The sequence below is a fragment of the Chroicocephalus ridibundus genome, chromosome 2 (genome assembly GCF_963924245.1).
Source record: "Chroicocephalus ridibundus chromosome 2, bChrRid1.1, whole genome shotgun sequence".
In the NCBI taxonomy this organism is placed as follows: domain Eukaryota; kingdom Metazoa; phylum Chordata; class Aves; order Charadriiformes; family Laridae; genus Chroicocephalus; species Chroicocephalus ridibundus.
This window is the reverse complement of record NC_086285.1, coordinates 28,105,990-28,130,667: the sequence shown is the minus strand read 5'-3', so window position 1 is coordinate 28,130,667 and position 24,678 is coordinate 28,105,990. Positions and strand designations below refer to the sequence as shown.

Genomic DNA, 24,678 nt, shown 5'->3' with positions numbered 1-24,678 from the left:
TTTATTTATGTATTATCTTCAAAATATACATGCTATGTAACATGTTACTGGAGGCTTCCCGTGAGAGCAAATACACTTGTCAATAGCTGTTTTCTGGAGCAGTACACTAGTAACTATGGTACAAAGTGGGAGTAATGTAAGCCAGCAGTGTTTGGTAAGGTGTAGGACTTCTTTTCTTGTTTCTACAGTGTGCTGAACTGTCGAAGTTCTTGTTTTCTGTTACATTTTTCTGCAAATGCTATTCTCTGGCCTCCTTTCAGCAGTTCAACCAAGGAGGAGTATCTGTAGGTCCTCCTTTACTTGGGGACCAGCCGTGGCTGAAGGTTATGCAGTGGAGTTCCATCAAAACAGCACCGCCAGGTGGACACTTTTGAGGGATCGTTTCCTCCACTAGCACTGCAGTGTCATGTCGTGGGTATAAACCTGCCTTCTCATCCCAAAGCAGAATGGTTACACAAAGGAATCATTCCACATAAATAAGATATGCTGGAGTATTGCGTTGCTGTCAGGTTTTCAGTGGGCCTGGGATGCCACATACATGTTTGCAAATGCGCGTGTGCTTCTTGTTCTACTTAAATAAATATTCAGTACATTTCTAGGCTACTATGGAGAAATTGTTGATATGATAAACAAAAAAAATGATATATCTGCCACTTTTCTGGCTGGAAAGCCAAGCCTTCATCTGCTTGAGTACTCCTCGATTCCCGTTTCTTGTTTGGGTGTAAACTGTAGGTTCTTAAGAGCAGAACTGTCATCTGCTGTAACATAAGCCTGCTCCTGATTAGAACCTATGGGTGGTGCTAATAAATGCCTGGAGAAGGATGTATTTGAGGCACTAAATGTTGTATTCATTTAACAGTATGCAAGTGTGGAGAAGAATGGTGAATTCTTCATGTCTCCTAATGACTTTGTCACACGGTACCTGAAGATAATTGGAGATGGTTTGCCTAATGCAAGCACTGTACAGCTTCTTGCAGGTGTGGTGGATCAGACAAAAGATGGGTAAGTGGTTTTTTGTGTTTTCTTTTTTTTTTCTTTTTCTGTTCATTTAAAAAATACAGAACCGTTCTTCCAAAACAGTCTGATCCCTGAAGGGTGGTGGGGTTTTGTTTTGGTTTGTTTTTTACTTTTTTTTTTTGCCTTCAGATACATAAACGAATAGAGTATCTTTTAAGTGGAAAGAGTAGAAACAATGTTTTGGGCTGCATGTTCCATTTAGCTGAGCAAACCATTTTCTGTCTACTATGTATTTTTAATTCATTGAACCTTTCATGTTTGTTGGCTGGCTCCCCTAACTCCTGCTTTTCTTTCCTTCCATGAGTCGTCCTGTCTCTGTTTACTTTATGGATCTGTCATAAACACATTCAAATAGAAATCCGAAATAAGTTTAGATGGTGTAGGAAGAGGTCGTAGAAAGAAGTGCCCTGGCCTTGTTTTGACATAGCACTGTTAAAGGATTTGCCACTGTTTTTTTCCCTTAAGAGGGAGGAGGAGCAACTAAGGTATTTAGGGAGCCACTTTGCAGTCTTGGGAAGACAGCAGTGAAGTTGGTCCACATGGTTTGCATTTGAAAGGCTGACTTTGCCAATAGCCAAGATTAGCTACCCCTCCATCTTCCTCCCCCCTTCTTTAATGAAATCCTAGCTTTTGCTTTTGGTACTTGCCCAGGCAAGCTGTCTCTTCACCCATATGAATGCATTTTTTGAACCCTGCCTTTAAAGTATCTTTAGAGAAACTTTAGAATAATTAGCTATGGACTTAAAGTCTGTAGTTGTGGCATTTTTAGAAACCAGAAAACTTCAGGCATGACTCATATCAGTGGTTGCAGAGAGTAAAATGTGAGATAAATAAAGCATGACTAGAGAATGCAGGCTTCCTAGGGAACAGATGCATGCCTAACTGAGAACTTTTGCTATCCTTTCTGTGCTCTCTTTTCTGCTCAGCCAGCCTCATGTATCTGGCAGCTGGGTACCTTAAACCTTGCAGATGAGTTAATGAGATGATTGTTACTCTGGTAAAAGAATTGTGTAAAAGGCTATATTGGTAACACTGGCATGATGGCAGCAAGAAAGTCGTGGCTTCAGATAGCTTTTGACTGAGAACGTTAAATATTTCTCAGATTTCATCCCTCGGTTTGATGCCGGCAAAATGGCATTTTCCAAATTGCATGGCTTCAAATCCATTTTGTAATAAGAAGATTGAGAATGTAATCCATACCTTGTGATTTGAATCTCCCTTACAAGCAGAAGCTGGTTTCAGGAAGAGCAAAATGTAAAACAGTAGCCTATGTGACCTTGTTGACAAGTTGGGATTTCATAACTTGGCGTGATCTTGTAGGAGTTCTGTGGTGTAGTATTGAGGCTTCTAATTGCTGCTTTCTGCCATGGGTAGGGACTGTTTCTGCAGTCCAGACTGTGCAGTGACAGGGGATTGCGTGTTCCTAACATATCTTTGGAGAGTCTTTTCTGGTATTCAGGCTATCTTCTTGATTAGCTGCTATATTAATATGTGAAAGAATGGAGGAAGTTCAGAAAGTGATTAGCATTCACCTCTCTCTGACCTGGCATTGTAGCATTTTTTTCGCCACGTGGCCAGGTGCTTGTACCTTGTTCTAGCGGTCTATAAAGTAATTTTCAGAGTGATTGTCTGAAGCAAGGGTCAATTGCTTTTTGGTTCCTGGAATGAAATCTCCGAGGGATAGCAATAGGACCTACTGGTCTTCTCCTATTGAATTCTTGCCAACTTGGCAGTCCAGAACTCCTAGTTTTAAAGTGAAGTACAAAACTGCTTTTGTTAGTGTTTATTTTTAATAGGTTGGTCAGTGTTTAGAGACTGACGTGTTTAAGATCATGAGAGTCTGTTCAATAGTTTAGCTTTGTTTCTAGTATAAAATAAAAGGTAGCTTGCAAGAGCAATGACAAGTTGATTTTCTTATACTGTTAGTGGCTTAAAGTAATGTGTTTCTGAAAATACCGCTAGAAATATTTCTAGAAGCGTTTATCCACTCTATTGGATCCCTGTTTTGCTCTGATAAGCCTCTGTTCTTCATGGCTGTCTTCATTAAAAGGGTCTGAACCCAGAATCACCAGGGTTGTTCCTATCACTTTTAAAAATGCTTTTTAATTCCTTCTGATTTTGGTGAGAAGTTAGGTGTAGGTACCAAGCATAATCAGTGAGAAATACTAAAATGGGTAAATCACATGGGTGAAAGGCAGACAGCACAAGAGCCTCTGACTCATAAACAGAGCACATAAATGGGCAAAGAGCTGCTTACCCCAGAGCTGAAGAAGTTCTGAGTGTGAAGTGTAAAGAACAGTAGCTCTTATGTACAATCTCACTGTGGTTGCTGTGGACAAAATCTCTCGTGTAGCTCTAGCGTAATTCCTGCATTACCAGAGGTTAAGGATTTGAGGGTGCCTAGAGGAGCTGCTGTTGGTGTGACAAAGGTACAAGACCTCTTAAGGCAGACTCTGTCGTTCAATTAATATCTGTTGCCATGGGAGCAAGTTTTGCCTCCATCTTAAGTCAGGCCATAGGGTTATTTGGAGGTAGGCTTTTCTTCTGTCCTCTTATGGAGGCATCTTTTTAAGGTTTACTTCAAGAAAAGGAAATGCTTTTTTTGCCAATGGCTGGAGAAGCCTTTCAAAGTAGTCAATTGGTAATAATACAGATTTTTAAAAAGTGTTATATCGCGTGGCTGTAGTTTGTATGAAACAGGCTTAAAACCCTTGACTCATGCCTAATATTAAGCTCCTCATTCCTAATTTTAGTTCCAAAAAATTGCTTCGTTTGGCTTCAGGTGGATCAGGAACTCCCTGAAAATTCAGTGGCTTTCTCAAAGCCTGTCAGCAACAGGCCGGGCATTTTCCATCCTGCCTACTGCAACATATTGTTTTTCAGTCTTTTGTTGTACTTTTAAACATCCATCTAACAAAACAAGTATTTACTGCACATCTCTGTTTGGACTGTAGTAACTAACACTTTGCTGAGAAATACTGTATGCTTTATTTTTAGAAAGGACAAACTATTCAAAAATAACACTTGGAAATGCCAGCATTTCCATTATTATTGGATAAAAATTTATCCTCTAATGCACCAATTTACACTATACTTAGTTTACCTCGGTTGCAGCATAAAATAATAGATGTAGCTTCAATTTGTGTCCCATTATGTTATCATGTTTAAATTGCTGATACAGTAAAAACATATGCATTGATTTCTGAAGAAACCTCTTCATCATTGCATTTGTATGTATTATTACAGTGGGTAATGGCTTTTTTTCTTTGCATGGCTACATGCGGACTTTCTATGGTGGGAATGCATCATGTCTGTGTGGTGCCCAGATACTATGGATGTGAGCACCAAAAGAAGCAGCATGGAAGAAAGGAGAGAGTAGTAAATAGTGGATTTGCTGCACCGTACACAGTTGTTGTATTTGGACCGTAGCTCTTGTGTGTATATGTTTTTCAAATACTAAGATTTCAGCCTTCCTGAATAAATCATACAATGTTGGCACTGATAACGAGGATGTGAAGGTGAAAGAAGACTTTGACCAGTTGGTAGGATATCTTCAAGATTAAAGTAAAATTTTGTAAACATTTCAGCTTCCTCTCTTTGTGCTGTTAAAATCCGTAGGCTTTTCTCTGCTTTTGTTACATAAATGAGCACTTGTTTAGGTAGATAAATTAACTCTTAAGTAGTATATTGAAGTCCATGTTAATATGTGCTGTTTAATGACACCTAATGATATTCAGTGAAGGGTTATGCTAAACCCAAAAGGGTGATGCTAAACCGGAGAGAAAATGTGTTACCCAGGCAACTACCCTTGTGCAGTACAGAGAAGTGAGCATATGGCTATGTAGTACACATTATTTCAGCATCTTTAAGCATTAAGAATCACACGTGTAATTGACTGTGAAAAATTACTGCTCAGTTACTGTATTGTATGGTCATAATAGAAGTAAATGAATACGTCATTGTTGTTAGAATAGATCTGTTGGGAATCACTAGCAGGCTAGTCTACTTAGGGAGCAAAAATACAATAAGAAGAAAATAGCTGGTTTAATTAACATGTAAAAATTGGGTTAATTTGAATTCAGCTGGCACAGCAGATATTAATGTCTCTTCTTTAACATTCTGGCTAGAACCACACAATTTGTACACTTTTAATCTTACTAGTAATATGAATAATTGTTTTTTAAAATGGATATGGGGTTATTTTAAGCGCCTATCTCTGACTTATTAAAGGGGTTTATTACTTGCAAGTACTGACAAAGAATGCTTCTACTAGTATAAAATCTTGTAGCAGCATTAATACGTGGACTTTTAATCAAATCCAGGCCTAATAACATAGAATGTTCTTAGCGTGGTGCTGGGATTCTGCTGGCATAGGTGCTGCATTTCTTTTATTAGCTCTTATCACTGTGTTGGGATCTGTTGGTAAGGACATATGCTGGTTGTTGTTTCACAGAAAAAGCGGCTTTGTCAAAATGGTGTTGGCAGATATTTTACGTTTTTAATTCTAAACAATCCTATTGTGGAGTCTTGTCACCTGCTGCCTGTTTTGTTCTTTCTGTGTGGGGGCTTTATAATCTTTGGGACAGAAGAATTCAGTGCGTCGTATCTGTTTGCTGTTGTGGAAGTTGTCAGGTATGTAACCAATAGTAATAGATAATAATGAGCTTCTATAACCTGTAAGTCACATAGTAACAATAAATATGCATAAATGCAAAACTAACGAGGTTGTGATATATTGATTTAAAATTTGAAGGAAATGTTGCATTTTAAAAAATTCCTTTTGGCTTAGGAGAGATGGAAGTTTTCTTACATTTATAGACTGAGTATGTGTGTATTCTGTGTGTAACAGTGGGGAGCACTGAGAGCTCCCAAGGAGTTTAAAATAAATGACTTGATGGCCTGCCCATGTGCTAACGTGTGCATATGTAGCAAGTCATTGGCTTCTTTGCCAGTAAAGCTTAAGGCATGCTTATATGTTTATTGGCATTATCAGTTGTGAGTGTAATATGAAATATACCTGAGGAGGTTTCTTTTTATTTATTTCTCACACTATATAATAACCTATGGTGGCAATTTCCCAAAGGTAATTATTTGTTAGGCTATTTCTGACTCTACATATGCTTTCTTTTACTTTTATTTAGTGCATATACATTGAGGGAGGTAAAGTAGAACAGCTTTTTGACCTTCTCTGTGCTATGCTTTTTTAAAAACATCCTTTTTTTGTTCATCTCATGTTTTCATGTTCTTCACAGAAATCAGCTTCTGTTACTCTGCGGATGTTTTGCTGCTGATGTGCAGCAGGCACGCTTCAGTGTGACTTGAAATTAATTCCCTTAAGACAGGGTGACTGGAAATTGCTGTATAGTCATGGGTCGTCATAACTTGATGGAATGAATGTCTTTTCCAACCTATTCAAACACTTTGTGCTTCACTGTTATTGCATACTGAGTGGAAGTTTTCACTGAATGAGCTGCAGTGTCATTTTGAGTCAAAGTCCTAAGCATACAGTTGGTTTCTAATTGAAAAAAAAACACAAAACCAAAACCCAAAAGTTATTTTTTGTGTGTGTTTCTTGACATTTGTTACACTGAATTTTGTGCTTTTCAGAAATAAATCTTTGTTCCCCAGCTGCTGCCATGTGAACCCATTAAAGCTATGCGCTTGCTACCCTGACATAAAGCAGCCTTGAGCGAGGGCAATCTTAAACCTCCCAGACTGCCAGCAGGCCCTGCAGCCACACATTTGAAGATGATTTTAAACTGTGCAACCTAGACATTAAAGAAATAGCAAAACAGAAGAATGGTTGGCCTTTGCCTCTTTAAGAATAGAAGTTTGATCTCAAGTTGAACTCTTGGGCATGACTCAGAGAAATTAGAACTGCTCAGGGTCTTTGTTGTATCAAATCTGCTGCTGGAAACAGTGCCAAGTTGTCTAATTATGTATTTCGGCTTATTAATTACCTTAAGGAAGGGCACCTCTGCTTTTATCTGTGCTCTGCTGCTGCGCCTGCATATTGGTAACCTGGCTGTAATGATGAATTTGAATAATGCTCTTGGGCTGAGGAAGAACGTGCAGACTACTGCTTGAAATTTGTGACTCAACATGCAGGACTGGAGGGCTGCGATGGATGACTAAGAAGTTGCTAGCAAACAGATAACGCATTCTGATCGGTTCCTTCTGAAGTGAGTGGCAGCATGTAGGTCTCGAATGGATTTCCTTTCCAAAAGCCTTAAATACTGAGTCTTGAGGGAAGTTACTCATATCTTTATTGGCTCTCTGTCTTGCCAGCGGAGGGAGGTAGGCTCCCCCAGAGGGCAGTTCAGTTAGACATTAAAGCTGAGGTGAGTAGCCACGCTGAGCGCTTTGCTTATTCTATGTTCTGTTGTGACTTGCTGAGAGGAATAGTTCCTTGTTCAACAAAATCATTTCCATCTAGCGATATAAAGGCCTCCTGACAGCGTTGGTGATAGGGCATTTTAGGATAAATTTTAATCCCTGTTGATAAGATCTTGTACACATTATGTTTGTGATCTTCTTTCTTTTGTATAATCTATGTTATATTGTATTTCAGTTTTCTGCAAGCAAGCAGTTTCATAGCTCTTGCATTTTCCTTCATCCCATAGGTTGATATCCTTTCAAGAGTTTGTGGCATTTGAATCAGTCCTGTGTGCTCCAGATGCGTTGTTCATAGTAGCCTTTCAGCTGTTTGACAAGACTGGCAAAGGAGAAGTTACTTTTGGTAAGACTGTTTTTAAATGTACACTTTTAATTTAAAAATCCCCGCCTATGCCAAGCTCTATTTCACCTTCTCTTACTGTAGGAAACACAGTGACTGGTAGTGGAACTACCAGTTCCACTACGCTAGTGCCAAGCAACTTTCTGGCTGAGTTTTTTAGTCATTTACACGTGCACAATATGAAGTCAAGGTCATGGTCATCTTCATGGTTTTGTCTGGAAAACTGGTCACTTTTCTTTTTCTCTTCCCCAACACGCTTGTGCAGGTCTTCAGAACAGCAGTGAAAGGTGACTGTAGGAAATTATTGTAAAACCGCGAGAAAGTTTCCAGAAGACTTGGGTGAACGTGGAGCCTGAAATTACCCTGAATTATTTTTTGTTTAAATTGGCTATATTTCAAGCTGGCTTCCTTTTAAGGCTTAAAACTTTCTTCTGTGAGATTTTACAGTAATAAATCCATTATTACCTGACCCCCACCTCCCTCCCCCCTGAAAATTCAGTTGTGCATTGGAAGTGTGACGTTTGCACTGACAACATGGGAAATACTCAGGCCAGTTTAAAACTTGATTAGGGGGACTGTTTATTTCTAGATAGCGTAGAGACAGCTTTTGATATCTGCAGGACTGTCTGCCACCTGCCTAATGATAAGGGACATTCTGTCTGGAAGGATTCAGAAATTAGCAGTTTTGAATAACTTCAGACATTGAGTTTGCACTTCAAAAAGTGTGGGGCATTTTTTCGGCTTAACTGCGTATGCTGGATAAAATTGCTATTTCTAATCTGCTGCTTTTGGTCATGGTTATTCATATGTCTCAAGTTTTATTAATTGGTTGTTAAACAGTTTTAAGTAAAAGGAAAGTTGGATGACGTTGACTGTCTTTCTAAAATGTATGGTTCACATGTCCTTTGTCTTTTGCTAGTAATCCTCACACATGTTTTATGCTTGGTTAAAAAAGCCCTTCCCTTTCCATTTGAACTGACAAGATCCTGTTACCATTGCTCGAAGCATCATTGTATTCCTTCTACCATCTCCAAAAATCTGTATTTGAAGTTGTGGCTGGTGAAAAGACTTGCTGTCTCTTCTTGTGTCTATTTTGGTTTTTTATTATTTTGGTTGTCTGTTGAGGTTGTGAAAGATGTGCCTTTTGTGTGCAATATTACTTGTTAGAACAGCTTTTTAAAAATTACTACGGATGCTAAAAGATTTGAAAGAATTTCAGGAAAAAGTTCTGCTGATCATAACCTTGATGAAGGAAATATTTTGTGCCTAGCAGTCTTGTGCATGTGTATGGACAGAGAGGCAACGAGAGACAGCATGCTTTTGAATCAGGAGGGCACGCATATTTTGCAGAGGTTTTGTTCCAGCGCAGACAAACCAGGGTTCCTGGAATGCCTGTGATGTGCAGGTTCTTGTCTGCGTCAGAGCCCCCGGTTGCTTGGAGCGCTCGTTAATAATCTAGGAAGAACTGTAGTCGTTTGATCTGAATGCTGAATCAGTCCGACTTAACTTTTTAACTCTTGGCATTCTCGTTCGTACTTTTCCTGCTGGCAAATGCTTCCCTTGGGGTTTGACACGGTGAGTCAAGGGATTTGTTTGGCATTTGAAGTCCATTGAAGTCCTAGTGATGAGTGAAACTCCTATGCCAGGCTGTATTTAAGGTATTTGAAAGACGAGACATGCCAACATTGGCAGAACCTCAGATAGCTTTCTTTAATTCCTTCCTCTCCCCCTTTGAAAGCATAAATGCATTTGTAACTTCTGTATAGTACCTTGTGGCTACCACCCCAGCAAACGCCTGGAGTGAGGAGGATGTGAGAAGCTCTCAGTGTTGTGCATTCTCAGCAGAAATAGTTGACCTTTAAAGAAAGCTACTTTCTATTTTCTATCATAATAAAAAAAACCCCTTTTTTCCCCCATTATGAAAAAAAAACTTAATATTTTCACAAATAATTACAATACTATCCCGTAACTTTGTCACTCAGTGCCTCAGTCATGCGTCTTTGAGGTTAATTATGAGATCTTTTTCCATTGACTTGAATGAGAGTGGGATCAAGTCCTTATCAAGGTTAGGAGACTTAAATAGGGGTTTTGTATACTGTGGAATTACAGTGTGAAAGGAACAGAAGGAAAGGGAAAGGATCATTTTTCACTATACTGCTGTTAAGTGTAGTAGCTCAAGGATCCCATTATAAGCCTGTATCTCATTTTATTGTTGGAAAGAAACAGCATGGCTTTTCTGTGCAGTCATTGTTTTTCTGTATAGTGAAATAATCTTATAAATATTTTATCTTATACCAAACGGAATATAGGGCTTCACAGCTGTGAACTTTGCATTTTCTACTAAGCAAATCATCCAAATCTTATTCTTCCACAGGTGCACTGAACTTGGCACCTTTGTAAAACAAATTAATAATGGGCTTTGCATCGATGAGCTTTTACACTGAATGCCACATCCAGGCTGCGGATATTTAGAGAAACGTTCTGGGTGAAGAAGTACCAGTATTTAATACGTTGCACTTGCTTTTCTTGAAAAATGCACCACTGTTACTGGGTTGGAAATGCCTTTGCATTTTAGCCATATGTTGACATCTCTACAATTTTAAATGTTTCATTCCTTTCAAGTTGCAAGTTAACTGTACCTGGTTCTGTGACAGAGTTAGCATCTATTTAAAAGGGCTGATCCACAAGCAGTGTAGGCACGTGGCGGGGGGGTGCGGATTGGGGGGTGGAAAGTATTTCTAGTTTATTGCTTTTTCAGCTGAGTGAAATGACCACTAGTAAATTAGTGGCCAGTGGCTGATCGAGACTACACCTGGCTGTTGCATCATGTCGCAGATTTATCTGCTGCTGAAGTGTCAAAGCTTTGACAGTTTGCAAGGAGTTAAAGCTCTCAGCAGGAAAGTGGGAGGAAGTTTAGCTGGCTTTTAAATTCGAGGCAAAGAGCAAACCATTGCTTCTTACTGTTGAGTGTTGACAGGCACATAAAAGCTGATAATGTAAGTCCAGGGGTTTAAGAGACTTAGTAGAGTTGCTTTTTTTGTCGTATGACTGTATTTTAATGCCTCATTAAAGAAGCAGAGCCCTTTGAAATTCTTTACTAGATGGTGTTTAAAAAAAGGCAAGATGGTTGGGTAAAAATGTCAGTGTTTAAAAACTAAGTCATCTTAACCTCCATCTCTAATTTTGGATGGATAAATGAAATGATGGGAGGTAACAGTTTGGAGCTGTGAATAACGCAGGGGTGATATCCGGGGACTGGAACTTTCCTTGTCTTAGACCAGTTCTCACAGCCCTGCTGAAGGGCAAAATAAGTGTTGTCCATGTTGGTTTTGCTCACAGAGAAAGGAAAGGCACAAGAAGAGGTGTGATTGCCCGAGTCTCTGCTGCCAACCAGTGTTGAACCTGGCTTTGAAGATTTTCATTCTGATTTGTTTTAGAGTAGAATTTCCCACCAGACAGAAATTCTTGCACTCGGACTTAATGAAATGTAGCTATGGTATAGTGTTTGGTGTTATTTTGGGTTTGGTTTTGTTTTGGTTTATTTTTAAAGGTCCTCTAATTCAACCTGAAGTTGTTTCAAAATGGATGCTGTGCTGTGCTGCTTTGAGAAATATGAGTATGCTGTAAAACAAGTCAGCCCTTTAATTTAAAAAAAAAATATGAAAAAGCAAAGCAAAACACAACCCCCGAACCCAGCAAAAATGCAAAGGGAATGGGGAACCCAAGCCCAAAATTGTTGCTTGTTTAGCAGAACAGCTGCAGAATCGAGCAATGTATTCTGCTTTTGTCTCAAAACAAAACTTTATTTACATGTAGACAGCAGCTATTGTGGATCTCTGCTTCTGTTATTAATTATATCAATACAGTTCTTGGATAAGCACATTAATTAAGGATACATCTCACTAAGCACTCCTGTTTGCTTATCTGATACTTGAATTGCCTGACTACTTGTTTGTAAACTTTCTAAAAGCACTTAGCTCTTTACAGAGGTTTGAATCGCTATACAGCTATTGTGATGAGCTTCAGAGTTTTTCCTCTGTGATAAGCTCTGATACTTTTCCAATATGCAAAGAATTATTATGGAAGCCTCAGAATTGCTTTCCTGACCAAAGGATTAGGTTCAGACTGTGTGAGCTAGCTCTTGCTTTTGTTACAGAGGATTATTTATTTTATGCTTTGCCCTGTAATTGCTTGGTATGACTTGGCTCTTCTCATGGGTTCTGTAATTTATTTTTTTTTTTTCCTGGCACAACACCTAGCTTAGTGATGCCCAGCCTGGTACCATGTAAAGCAAGAAAAAGCTAAACTTGAACTACCAAAATAAATTGCTGAGGCTGTAAGCCTTGATCACTTGATAAATTGCAATATTCAGTATTTCTCGGTGAAATTTCCATTGCTGGTTCAAATTGGTTAGGAACCAGTTGTAGATAGTGATGTGTTAGCTTACACCTACACAGTGAAACATTTGTTGGTTTATAAATGACAGTTGCCTAGATATGATGATCCCGACGGCAACATTACAAATGCAAAATTTGTTTAGTCTCTGATATATTCTGTTATTTGTACTGGATTTTGCACAAATAATGGCCAGTTTTAATTGAGGATGTAAAGTAGATTTGTTAGTATATTTATTTTCTTCAATACAATTTTTGAAATCTTCTTGATACTATTTTTGGAGAATTTAATTTCTAGACATATGTCTACTTGGCAAGTTTTTCTTGTTTTGTTTTTGCTTTTAACTAAAATGTTATGTAACCAGGCAGACTTTCATGAAGGCATCTTAAGTAAAACAAAGCCTGTTGAGTCACAAAATGAATCTGTCATTTTAAGTACTAGGAGAAGCTCCATCCTTTTACACAGTTGTGTTTCATTTGGTCTAGAAAATACAATTGAGTTTTCTAAATCATCCAGAACTGATATTTGGTGTTTTGTTTTGTTCTTTATTGTTGGTTCTGTGTTGTTTCTTTTTGTTTGTGGTTTTTTTTTTCTTAAATCAAAGTTGCTTACTGACAAACATCAGGCTGAAGGCTGAGTTTATCTTTTGTTCGTTACCAAAACCCAAGGAATGATCAAATAGTTTAGAAAATAGTTTAAGTTGTTTAAGTTGGAAGGGACTGTGACACCATCTGGTTCAAACCCTTGCAGGGCCATCAAGACCAGATTACTCTGGGGGCAACATCCGATCAAGGTTTTAAATATCCCTGAGGATGGAGGCTGCAGCCTGTATGAGCAAGCATCTTCCAGTGTTTGACCACTGTTACAGTGAAAAATAATTTTCTAATGCCTAGTCGGGATTGCCCATGTTCCAGCTTGCATCCATTGCAAGTCCTTCCACAGTGCATCTCCGTCTTCCCTTCACCACTCGCCCTTTGGGTAGTTGTAGACAGCAATGAGGTCCGCCTTTAGCCCACCCTTCTGCAGCCTGAGAAAACCCCATACCATCAGTCTCTCCACATATGTCATATGCATCAACCCCCAACTATGTTATATGGAGAAAATAGAAGTGGTATTTTATTTTAGCCAGGTTATGCTGTTTACCTTGGTGGAAGTGATCTGGTTTTTTTATTATTCTTCGGGGCAAAAGGGGTAAATTTAGTTTTTATGCCCACATGGGGCCCAGTGCTTTCCAAACCTGTGGTCTTTGGGCTCTGGCAGTTTGTTGCTCGCTTCTAAGGAGGCCAGGAAAGGTAATAAAGGAATGTAAAGCTGTTGCCAGTAAACTGAAATTATAGATATGCACAGCTCAAGTAGAAATATTCTTAAGGGATTGCATCTTGGAAAAATGTTGAAAACCTTAACTGTAAGCCAATTATGTAGTACTCTGTGTATAAATTAATGTTATTTTCCCTTACATCCAAGGAGGACAGAAGAAGCAGACAAGCTTGGATCCAGAGTCATAAGTGCTGAGAGTGATGGCTCTCACTCAGAAAAGAGCCTGCTTTTTTTGGGAGTATTTGCAATGTTTAGCAGAAGTAACAGAAGTCCTCAGGTGTATCAGTCAAAAATCAGGGACATGTTGAACTGGACAGTGTATGGGTATGTCATGAGGAACTGAATTCATAGTTTTTGGAAGTTACAGGAGCCCAGCCAACCAGAGCAGGGGCAAGGTAAGAGGATAAAAATGCAAGAATATTTTCAGCAGAGAGGTGAAACTTGCAGCTTATCGTGGAACTTTTGATTGGGAAAAATCACAAAGGCACAAGCATGTTCTCTGTGATATTTTCATTAACTTAAAATTAACCTGTAAGACTGCTCTGTCCTTGTTGAAAAGTTTGGATGGGGCAAAGATGTTATAACCAAATGAATTTTGTTCAGTAGCTAGTGCCTCTCTCCTAAAAGGGAATGCATTGCTGAACTTTTTGTTAGGATTCATACTGGACTTTATGGTTTGCTGCGGGCTTTGGGGGCGTTTTTTAGTTGTTGTCATCTTTAAAGACAACTTACGACATCTGAAAGACACTTGGTTAGCAATACAGGTCTTGATCTCGCCTCTGTGTACAACAGGTGCTATACAGCCTTTGTCTCTTCTTCCAACCACAAAATGGATGTGGGGATCTGAACGGGAGCAGCCAGTTTTAGTGAGAGAGTCCAGCCTCCTGCTTCTCCTCTCTGCCATGACTGTCTCTAAGCGTGCTGGCACTCTGATGGGGCTGTCGCAGTACAGTCTCTTTTCTGCCTGGAGGTGTGCTGAGTCAACCAATTCATTTTATGAGGGCAGCCCAACAAATATCATAAGCTTTTGCTTTCCATTGATGTGCTCCAGATGTTAGTATGTTACCTGGAGGTGAAAAAACATTATGAAGGCATCCATTTTTTTGATGTACGTGGAGCTTTATTGCACTTATTTAAACGATCTCTTTGTACTACAGCAAGAACCACCCTGATTTTTGGAACTTTTTTAATGACTTGTGAGCAGTGTTTTCTGAACAACTGAATGTAGTTGCAGACCAATATGAGTTTGGCATGCATGGTATGGTATATGGTATGGTATCTTTTCAGAGATCAGAAGACCTGCTCAGAAGCTGTTCCAGGTCAGTGGGTCAAAAATCCTCTTTTTATGAAAGCCTAACTGTAGATTCGTGTGATTTACAATAATGGCTCCAATTTTAAAAGACAGAGGTAACTGAGAACACTTCCAGTTAGTGGGATAGTTCAAGAATACTACATGCTCAGATGATGAAAACATTGTGCTTTCTGCTGCTACTTCATGCTACTTACAAAGAAAAAAATAGGTGTGGAAAAGGTGGGAAGGAGCCAATTTGAGAGTGAATTTCAACTATATGAGGTCACTCTTTGGTTAACAGTAAGCTGAGGGTTAGCCATCTTTCATACAGCTGTATGTATCCTGTTGGGGAAAAAAAACCCAATGTGATTACTAGGCAGCATTTGGGAAGGAACCATAATCTTCCACACCAGAATATATTTAAACCGTGGCAGCAGCAGTATACCACGTTAAGTTTGATTTCTATTTTAATTTTTTCCCCATCCCCTTTTCAAATTGTCTTGGAATTACAGATTAGGAGGTAAAAACTTCAGTGGGCCCGAAGAGCTAGGAAAGTGTTTTGTTATTACAAATTTTAATGTGAAATTTCAGATAGCAAAATACACATATTTTTGCAGTGTGTGTAATTTAGTTTTCTAAATTGGAAAATCTGCTGTTACCTAGCAGTTAATGACTATTTTTTCCAACATTTGGAATGCAGGACTTGATTTGATAAACTGATAAAAGAAAACAAAACTGAGAATATGTTGGAAATGCTCAAAGTGAAAATTACAGTTTAGGTAGGTTTGGAGGTAGATAGTTAGACATTTTAATTGAACTAAAATAGTTTTATACTAATACAGTACTGTTGTGGGAGTACATTTTGTGGTGCATTTGAAATTGAAGTATTTAAGTGGGGGAAAATGTATGTTAATGCTTTGCAAGTGATTTTTTTTTTTTTTTTAATACCATCTATCTAAGCAAAATAGCTGTTAAAGAAATAGAGCTCTCAAGTCTGTACTGGAGAGTAAAGTGTAAAGTTTAGGATAATTTCATCAAGCCAGGAATTTGCTTTTATCACTTTGGTTGGTGTATTAAACTGCTGTAGGAAACAATCATGTGAATTGTGAAGTAAATTTGTATTCCTGGGCAACTACAGCGAACTCAGCCCCTACCAGTGTGAAAAAAAGGTGTTGAGTCAGTCTGAAAGTCCTGTGTTTTTAACATCTCCATGATAGGGATAACAGAAATGAGTCCAGATGATGATTTCACTTACCCGTGTGGAAATGGGGGCATTGAATTTGATATGACAGCTTTGGTTACACAACAGCAACGCTGGCGTATGTTAAGCAGCAGAAATCCCAGCTTGTCCATTACAATTCGGCACTGGTCCACAGCTGGACTAGCTCAACATAGTTAAATGGGTTAAAATTACCACTTTTATTATTTGAGTTTAATTTTACCTTTGGGGATTTTCTCTGAATTTGGAGTAACTAGTCCTATAAAAAAATAAGCTGCCACTTGTACATGCATGCATACACACAAAATTATCAAAAGAAATGAATTCCGGTGTTTTTTAGGTGTTCGGACGCAAATGTATATGTGCAGCTGCATTTTTCACGTGCAGCTGAAACTGATCTTAGTCAAAACGAATCGGGTGCACTAATGGAGGCTTTTGCACTCTTTTGAATGAATCTGTTTTAAAACAGTAGCAGTACCACATGATAGAGCGCAGATAAATTGCACTGACCTGAGCTGCTGTGGTTTTTCAAATCAACCCCCCCTTCTTGAGATGTGTAATACTATCCCATTATCTTCAAATTATGTGCTCCGTTTCTACTCTGCCAGCTTCAGTTTGAGTGTTCTACCAGATACTTTACTTGTAATATTTTAAGAAGGAAAGAACCTAATTATTTTATTTTTTTTTAAATCAGAATTGCAGAACAGGTTGTGGTCCATGTTTTGCGAGGAATGAAGAGGCAATGAAAATACAGCATTAGTGTATTATTTCAGGGCTTCTAACCTGTAGAAAAAGGTGCCTGGTACAGCCCTCCCTGCTCTTATTGCTTTGTTGAAGGAAGTTGGAAGGTTGAGTACCTTTCCTTTGCAATACTTAGTAATCAAGCTATTCCAATGTGGTTTTTTTTTTAATTTACAGCATGGCCACTATAAAACTATTTCACCTCATTTCCTTGACAAAGCAGCAGGGAGATGAAGAAAGTGATTGTAGCACTTGTACTTCCAGAGTGTTGTACCTCTTCTGGCTGAATGGAGATAAATGAACAACCCAGCCAAGTACTTGGACTACCCAGCATTCCACATCTTAGCTGAGCAGATGTGATGTCGACATGTCTTCCAAAATAAAAAGTCATCATTATAGAAAACTTAGTGCCAGATGGTAGAAGGATGGAAATAAACTCTAACTGTTTGAAGTTCACAACAGTAAATTAAAAGACAACCTAAACAAAACAAAAAAAAAAAAACAAAAAAGCCATCCCAAACCTTGGTTAAACCCCAGCAATTCCAGTAGAACAAGATAATACAAAATATTATTACTTGAGTGGTTTTGACATGTATATATGCACGTCTGTACGCATGTGCTTTTGCACAAGTTTATTGTACTTTTTCTGTAACCAGGAGCAGCAAGGACCAGCTGCTCCACCAGGCAGGTGAGCCTGCAGCTGAGCAAGGGTGCCAAGAGGCTGGGGCATGGGCATAGGTCTCAATGACAAGGGGTGCAGTCCCACAGCACCTGAGCAAGGACAGAAGCGCAGGTGTGTTGACAGTGACCAGACAAGTCTGCAGGGACAAGGCAGGTCCAAGGTAAGGCTGGGAATTCAAGTCAGGGGGTTGGGGTCACTGAGGTGCAGGCATCCCTGCAGAATGGCTCAGGCAAGGAGGATCAAGGACCTGAGATGAGGCTTCTCCCAGTTCTTTCTCCTGTGGTTCTTTGCTCCCTGATGCCTCATGCTCATGGGTGGGCCATGGGAAAGCGGTTGCACAACCTGGTGGCACACTCAGGGTCATGAAGCTTATGGAAAATGTGGAGTTGTTTCAAATGGTGAATGAGGACCAAAGCCTGTGGAAATCATTCTGCTCTCATCTCCACTGAGCTTTAGGTCAGGTCTTGCATGGCAGTTGGTTTCGTGATGGTGAAACTGCTACTCTCATCAGCAGTTTAATCTGACCAGCTGGACTTCCTTCTTTGCCTTCTCTTCTGTCTAGGATTTATTTTAAATGACTTTGAAATAAAAATGCACTTTTTGTTGCAGCCATTTGAAGGAAAATGTTTCCAAATGCATGAACAGAAGTGCTTAACCATTAACAAAACATGATTTTATAAAGGTATCACCTTTTGTCTGAGCAGAATGATGGTGATTTGCATATTCAGGTTTAAAAAACCTTCTCTCTTTATACTAAAATATCTATTCCACGCTCTTTGCATTAATTTTGCTTCGCTTAATCCACGTTGTAGCTGTAATGCTCGTGTGTTCCTCTTCAGGGCCTTAAGTATGATGAATATCGAATCAGTTACTGCCAGAAGGGTTTGAGAAGGTTATTGGTGCACGTGGAACTCTTGTTAACTTATGATAATTCATGTCTTTTCAAATTTGTCTTTTGTTTTCCTCTTTGCAGAAGGTAGCCTGTGTTCTTTACAGAAGTTGCTATTACCAATACCATCAGGGTAATCTTATTTTTTCTCAAGGCCCAGGGTTTTGGTACAGGTTTTCTATACCATGCGCAAATTGCTTAGTTGTGGAAAAGTGTAACACATATAAAATGTATAAAATATATAACTTATATATAAGACAGATGATGATGACAGCTTTTCCGCAAAAATGTTGCAGCTATTTTGTAAGGGCAGTGGGATTTTTGTAGATGATTGTGAATTTTTTTCTAGCTATACATTAAGATAGTATTAGCTTTATTTGACTTAGTGATGACAGACATTGCATGAAAAAATTAGGTACTTGCACAAATAAATAGTTTAAAAGAATTTTAGATTTAATATATCAGATATTTATCAACTGTACCCTGTAAACATTTTACTAGCTTTTTCTGTCAAGTGACTTTTCTTAAATGTAAAATATAGTGGGAGAATTACTTTCAGTTTTTTCCTTTTAAAATTTCAAATTTCCGAATAGATTATTTTCACTTGGGGAATATTGTTGGTCTTTGTTGTGTCGAGTGCCTGTAGTATGCTTTATTTCTACGATAATTCTTAATGACGGGATGGAAACGTGAATGCAGTATACTTGTTTGAACAGTAAGCATTTAAGCATAGACACCATAGAGAAGAAAGGTCCCCGGACTCAAAGAACTGAAAACCCCCACTGTAAAACAGCAGGTGGTTCACCTGGTGGGAAAATAGAACAACATTTTTGCACGGTGATCAGAAACCAATGACAAGGTACCTATTTTTTAATTAGAGGCAGTGCAGGGACAAAACAATTATTTGTTTTAGAACTTTGCAATTTGTTTTAAAATTTCATTTCAAAGTTTAATGTTTTTAAAGATTGACACAAATGACAGCATATATTTCTAAAAATGAGTATTTAAAATCTTCTTCAACCTGTCGTTCATTTAGCTTTCCAACAGCTCTGCTTCAAACAGTGCAAATGCAGAAATGCTTGTGTCTTTTGCTAGCTTTAGATCTTGTACTCTTATGGCTCCAGGCACTGGAGCATTAACATTTTGCATTTTTAAAACTAGAACAATTAAACAGTGTTTTAATATGGACTTAAAAGCTTCCATTTATCAGATATTTTGATTAAATACCGGTTTAGGATCAAACCACAGTTGCCCAGAGAGGTTGTGGAATCTCCGTTGTTGGAGATACTCAAACCTCAGCTGGCCATGGCCTGAGCAACCTGACCTGGTTGGACCTTCTTTGGCAGGAGGCTGGTCCAGATGATATCCATATGTCCTTTCCATCACAACTGATTCTGTAACTGTGAAACAAGTTCCTTTAAAATTGCACAAACAAACAAAATAATTTCTGGCTACTGAAGGACATTGCTGGTTCTTTATGTTTTACTGTATTTAGTTCAGCAACTTGTGGGTAGACATGGAACTTCAGCTGAAGGTTTAAGGCAAAACTGCATTTCAAAATTGTCCATTTTTTTTTTAATTTTAATACTGGACGTAGGTGATTAGGAGATGATACTGTTAGAATTGAAGGATAAATTTGAGTGAGTTCTAGTATGTAATTTGAATACCTTTTGGTGGTTAAATCACAGATTAAAACAATATTTGTTCATGGAGTGTGAACAGTCTTTAATATCTGAATCAGGCAGTCTGAATACAGATGAGATTTGAGTCAGTGGCAGTGCTGCAAATGAACAGGTGATGAGACCTAGCGAGGAAAGAGGAAAAACACTGTCCACTGAGCATATATAGGAGTTTGTGAACCGTAAATAGTTGCGAAAAGGAAGTACAGGGTATGTGTAAAAAGGCAGTGGCGAACAGGGTACCATGTCTCATGCCTTCAAAGAATCAGTAGAAGCACAGTAGGCAATCTTCCAGTCAGCTGCCTGCACTGTATAATCCAACAGGCGCTCTGTCAGAAAAGCATCTGATATTAGTTGCCAAGTCATATTGACATCAATATACGGTATGATTTTGAAAAGATCAAGTCGTGTAGGGAGTTCTCTTACTATTGTACTAAATACCTACACTAATGCAGTAGTCTTTGTTTCCCAAGTCATAGCAAAAATTAAGTGTACATCTACTTCGACTCTTTGGAGGGATATTCGTACTTAGGTGAATTTCTGAGGCTTGCGTGCAGGCTTTAATCTCTAAAATAGACAAGGAAATGCAAATGCCCTGGATATAGACCTTACTATATTCCTAGCTGGCTTGATGAGATTTTAAGTTCCATTACTGTGGGTTCCTTTGCCATTTATAATGCCAATAACTAAACATTGTATTTAGTCTGAAATTACTGTTCTTTTCACTTCTTGATGTCTGGTTTTCTGGAGTTGGAATTTTTCTTTTGGGCCCCAATTAAGGAGTGTTTACAAGGCACAGAGTTGGGGGAGCAAGATGCATTGTCCCTTCAAGATGTATGACAACAAATTAAAATTAAATTACAGTGGCATAATCAGAGGACACTGTGTGACTTTCATATGTTAACAAGTTGAAGCAGAGATTGCGAGGAGCCTGGGCGCATCAAAAGGAATTTGAGAGTGCTTTTGCATTAGCTAAGATTTTCCTATCCCTTACCTTGCATCAAGTAAGAAAGCACTTTTTTTTTCTGACAAAGAGAAACCTGGAGTCCAACCAAACATAACTTTTGGTAAATGGTGACTTGTTCCTAATCTCATCTAAACAATATCGGTGTCCTGCTCTGGGGAAATTCAGGAGGTGGGATGAGAGGGAAAGAAGAAGCAGACGAGCATCATCTCTGTGCAAGAGGCAGGTACCTGTTCTGGGAATATCTTCATTCCTGTGGAAAAACAGAGATGCTTGCTACCAGGAAGAGATAGCCTTCATTTCCTTTTTATTTGTGGGCAAGACAGGCTGTCTTCTGGATACTCGTTCCCTTCTTTGAAGGAAATCTGGCAGAAAGCAGGAACTTTATAAAGGTGATATCCAATGACATGTGGCAAGGTACCTCGAGCTGTGTCAGTAGGAAGCATTCTAAATAAAAGACTTTTTCAATAGAGGGACAGGACCTTACTCTGAACCAATTGGCTTTCCCTCCTGTTGCCTCAGAGCAGAATTTTGCTCCTGGAGAATGCTGGCAGACAAGATCCAAGCCGCCTGTGATGGAGCTGGAAGACATGAATGAACAATGCTGTCCTGGGGGCACTGACGTTCCTTGGAGAAAATTCTCATAGGAATTAGGACTTGAAGTTCTGAATTTTAAGAATTTGAGGTTAACTGTGGTTGGTCTTTCTGTTTGTAAGTTAAATCCAACTTGCTCTTTCACCACTGATTCCCTGGGATCAGTGGGTGGTGTGTTTTTAAAGATGAAACTACTGACTTGGTGTTGAGGGATGGGAAGAGGTCTGCAGTATCATCTCTGCTCTCTCTGTGAAGCCCCCTTGCTTTAGAACAAGCTGTCCTTGTGGGTAACACCAACCGCAGCGCTTTTGGGTCTGTGCAGCAGGACGCCTGCCCCTTTCACCTCCTTGGGACCGTTTTTTCCTATGTCCTTATCCTTCATTCACTTGGGCGCTTCCTGACATCTTCCTGGCTCTCAGCCGTGCCACCGCGTTCTCACTTTTTCCTGCGTCCTTACCTAAAAGTGGGAATTCCACCCTGGCTGGGTTTCCTCAGGTCAGCAGAGCTGCTGTACCTGGCTGGCATGAGCTGAACCAAAAGCCAGAACTCAACTTGCGCAGGAGACAGGACGTCATGGCCCCAAGGAGTTGGCTCCCACCTCTGCTCGTGATGCTGGGGTGAGCTGGAAGTTGGCTCCCAGGCTTGCCTGGTAGGCAGAGGCTGGCTCCAGCGAGGTGGCTCCCAGCTTGTTCTGCACACAGGCAGGCACAAAGCTGAGCTGATTTCCTCAACCCCAGGCACCAGCCATGCTTGGGAACTGGCTCCCAGCTCCGCTGCTCGCAGAGACAGACAGGAGCTTGGGTTTGGGCTCCTGGTCTTTCTTCCACAAAGCGTGAAGACAGCAGGAGACCTGTGGGTAGGGAGTGTCTCCTGGGAACCAGCTCTCCATGCCCGCAGGAACTAGGCAGGAGACAAGAACTGGCTCTTGGCTGCCGTTGCTGGAGGAGTCGTACGGCAATTAGGAAGCTATATAGCAGTTGGGAACCTCTGAGCTTGTCTTCAGAAGGTATCTTTGGCCTATATTTTTGGCTGAGACAGACTATCACATTGAAGTGGGTGCTGTCGTGTGAGACAAGTGCTTCTTCAGATCTTGTTGCTGTTTCCATTAGTTAAAATATATGCAGCCTGGTTCCAGCAGTGTGTGGTCCTTATTACTGATTGTACAACTTGGTCTGTTTCAGATAGTTGTTTCTTCAGCAAAAATGCCATGTAATACCAAAAAGTCTGCCAAGCCCATAATAAACTGTTGCCCAGTTACTAAACTGAACTAAACTATGAAGCTTGCATTTAGGTGTGATCGAACAAACTTGTCTTGCTGCCCTGCTCCTTGTAGCAGAGGTCTGGGGTTAAAGCCTGCTTTAGTGCTGGAGGTGGTGCCAAGTTTGTGTTCCTGCCTCCCATGTCCCCCCATAGCCTGCCCTGCATGTCACTGCCCCTGTAAGGGAACAACAGAAAAGTGGAGCTTGAAATACTGGTATTTTTGTAGTTGATTTGTTTGAATGTGGAGAACTCTGGGAATAATACAAAAGCCTGAATTATAGTGACACAAAACTTTCATTGTTAGCAGCTTGAAAAGATTGTGCTGAAAATTGGTTAGCTTTAGTCATCTTTTTATAAATTGTCTTTTAATTTTAATCTTTTCTTGCTTGACTTTGAAACTTGAAATATCTAGTTGAGTCTCTTCTAATCAAATGCTGTGAGTATAAAACTTCACAAATAAAGAGATTATTCAGAGATTGTATTTGTGAGGGTGTTCAAAACTTCATTTGTTATGATTTTGGTAAATATATTGCTTTACAATATATTACTGATTTGTATGAACAGTATTGCTTTCCTGTTAGAAAATATCATATTTGTTTTACTTGTATAAATATATGCTTGCATCTATTGTTATTTTATTTTATTATTAAGTGAACATTTTTCTTTTCTTCCCAGAGGATGCGAAGCAAGTTTTTGGACAGACCACAATTCATCAGCACATTCCGTTTAACTGGAATTCAGAGTTCGTACAGCTGCATTTTGGAAAGGATAGAAAAAGACACCTAACATATGCGGAGTTCACCCAGTTTTTACTGGTGGGTCTAATACAATACAGTTTGACAAGGGTAATAAGAAGGACGCAAGAATCAAAGTATTTGCAAACTTGCCAAAATTGCACGCTGTAGAAGTTACAAGATAGACCGAATATAGGCTTTTACAGTCGGAGTGCTGGACTTTAATAGTGTGTTGATAAATAAGATATATTTGTGGTAAAATTGCTGATTCAGGCTAGCTGGGTTTTTTCTGTTGTGTTTGTTTTTGACACCTATGTGCAGAAGGTGATCTTTCCACACTGTTGTGTAGACATGAAATCAAAAACCTAGACCTCAAAATCTGAAAATCTCCTGTATATTTATACTGCATGAGTCAAAGAATGTTTAATAACAGTACTGAACATTTTGGACTCAGTTGCCAGACTGGTATTAAGAAGTACTGTCTGAACGTAACATGTTTACCAAATTTGTATTTAATTCAGTGCTGATGCCCAATAAAGACAATGTTTTGCTGCAAGCCCTTTCCACTTACTTCTTTACTTTTGACCTAACAGTATCTCAGGGAAATGTGGTATATAGAGAATAAAATACAGTCTTTCTTTTGCAAGGAATTCTTGGCTATTCACATTTTAGGGTACTTTATTACAGAAAACAAAATATTGTGCTAATAAAAAAATAAACAGATTATCTGTATTTCAGCAGTACTGTTAAAAATAGGCTTCAGTAGGAAAAGTGATCCTTGAAGTGGTAAAACACGTGAGTTTCTTATTTGTATTCCTTCTGAATACTTAATGCCTGTATTTACACTAGAGAGTTTTAAAATGGGAACCTGCTTCAAGACTGCAAGGTTTCTTTTTTTCTTGTTTACACAAGTATGTTAGTTCACAGTAGGAGGTGGTATCATTTTGATGAGGAATAATTAAGATAATGCTATTGAGACAAATGTTTCAAATTGACTTTGTAGAACAGAGCCTAATTAACTTTGTATGAAGAGGACGTCAGGTATCACATGATTAAATTGTATTCCCTTAGGTTTTGTATTGACTATTGTAACTCCTAAGTAGCTAAGACATAGACCAGTTTTGTGACAGAATAATGAACTAGAACCTCTTTTGGATAAA

The 24,678-nt window shown here is 39.1% G+C and overlaps 1 protein-coding gene across 3 annotated transcripts in view; it reads left to right on the top strand.

Annotated features, from left to right (window-relative positions):
• SLC25A13 (solute carrier family 25 member 13) overlaps positions 1–24,678 on the top strand; it is a 105,322-nt gene that overhangs the window by 27,544 nt on the left and 53,100 nt on the right. For all 3 annotated transcript variants that reach the window (XM_063324880.1, XM_063324881.1, XM_063324882.1), the window contains 3 exons: positions 860–1,002; positions 7,641–7,756; positions 23,460–23,599. In XM_063324880.1, coding sequence (XP_063180950.1) covers positions 860–1,002; positions 7,641–7,756; positions 23,460–23,599 — 399 coding nt within the window. The remainder of the gene's footprint in view (positions 1–859; positions 1,003–7,640; positions 7,757–23,459; positions 23,600–24,678) is intronic.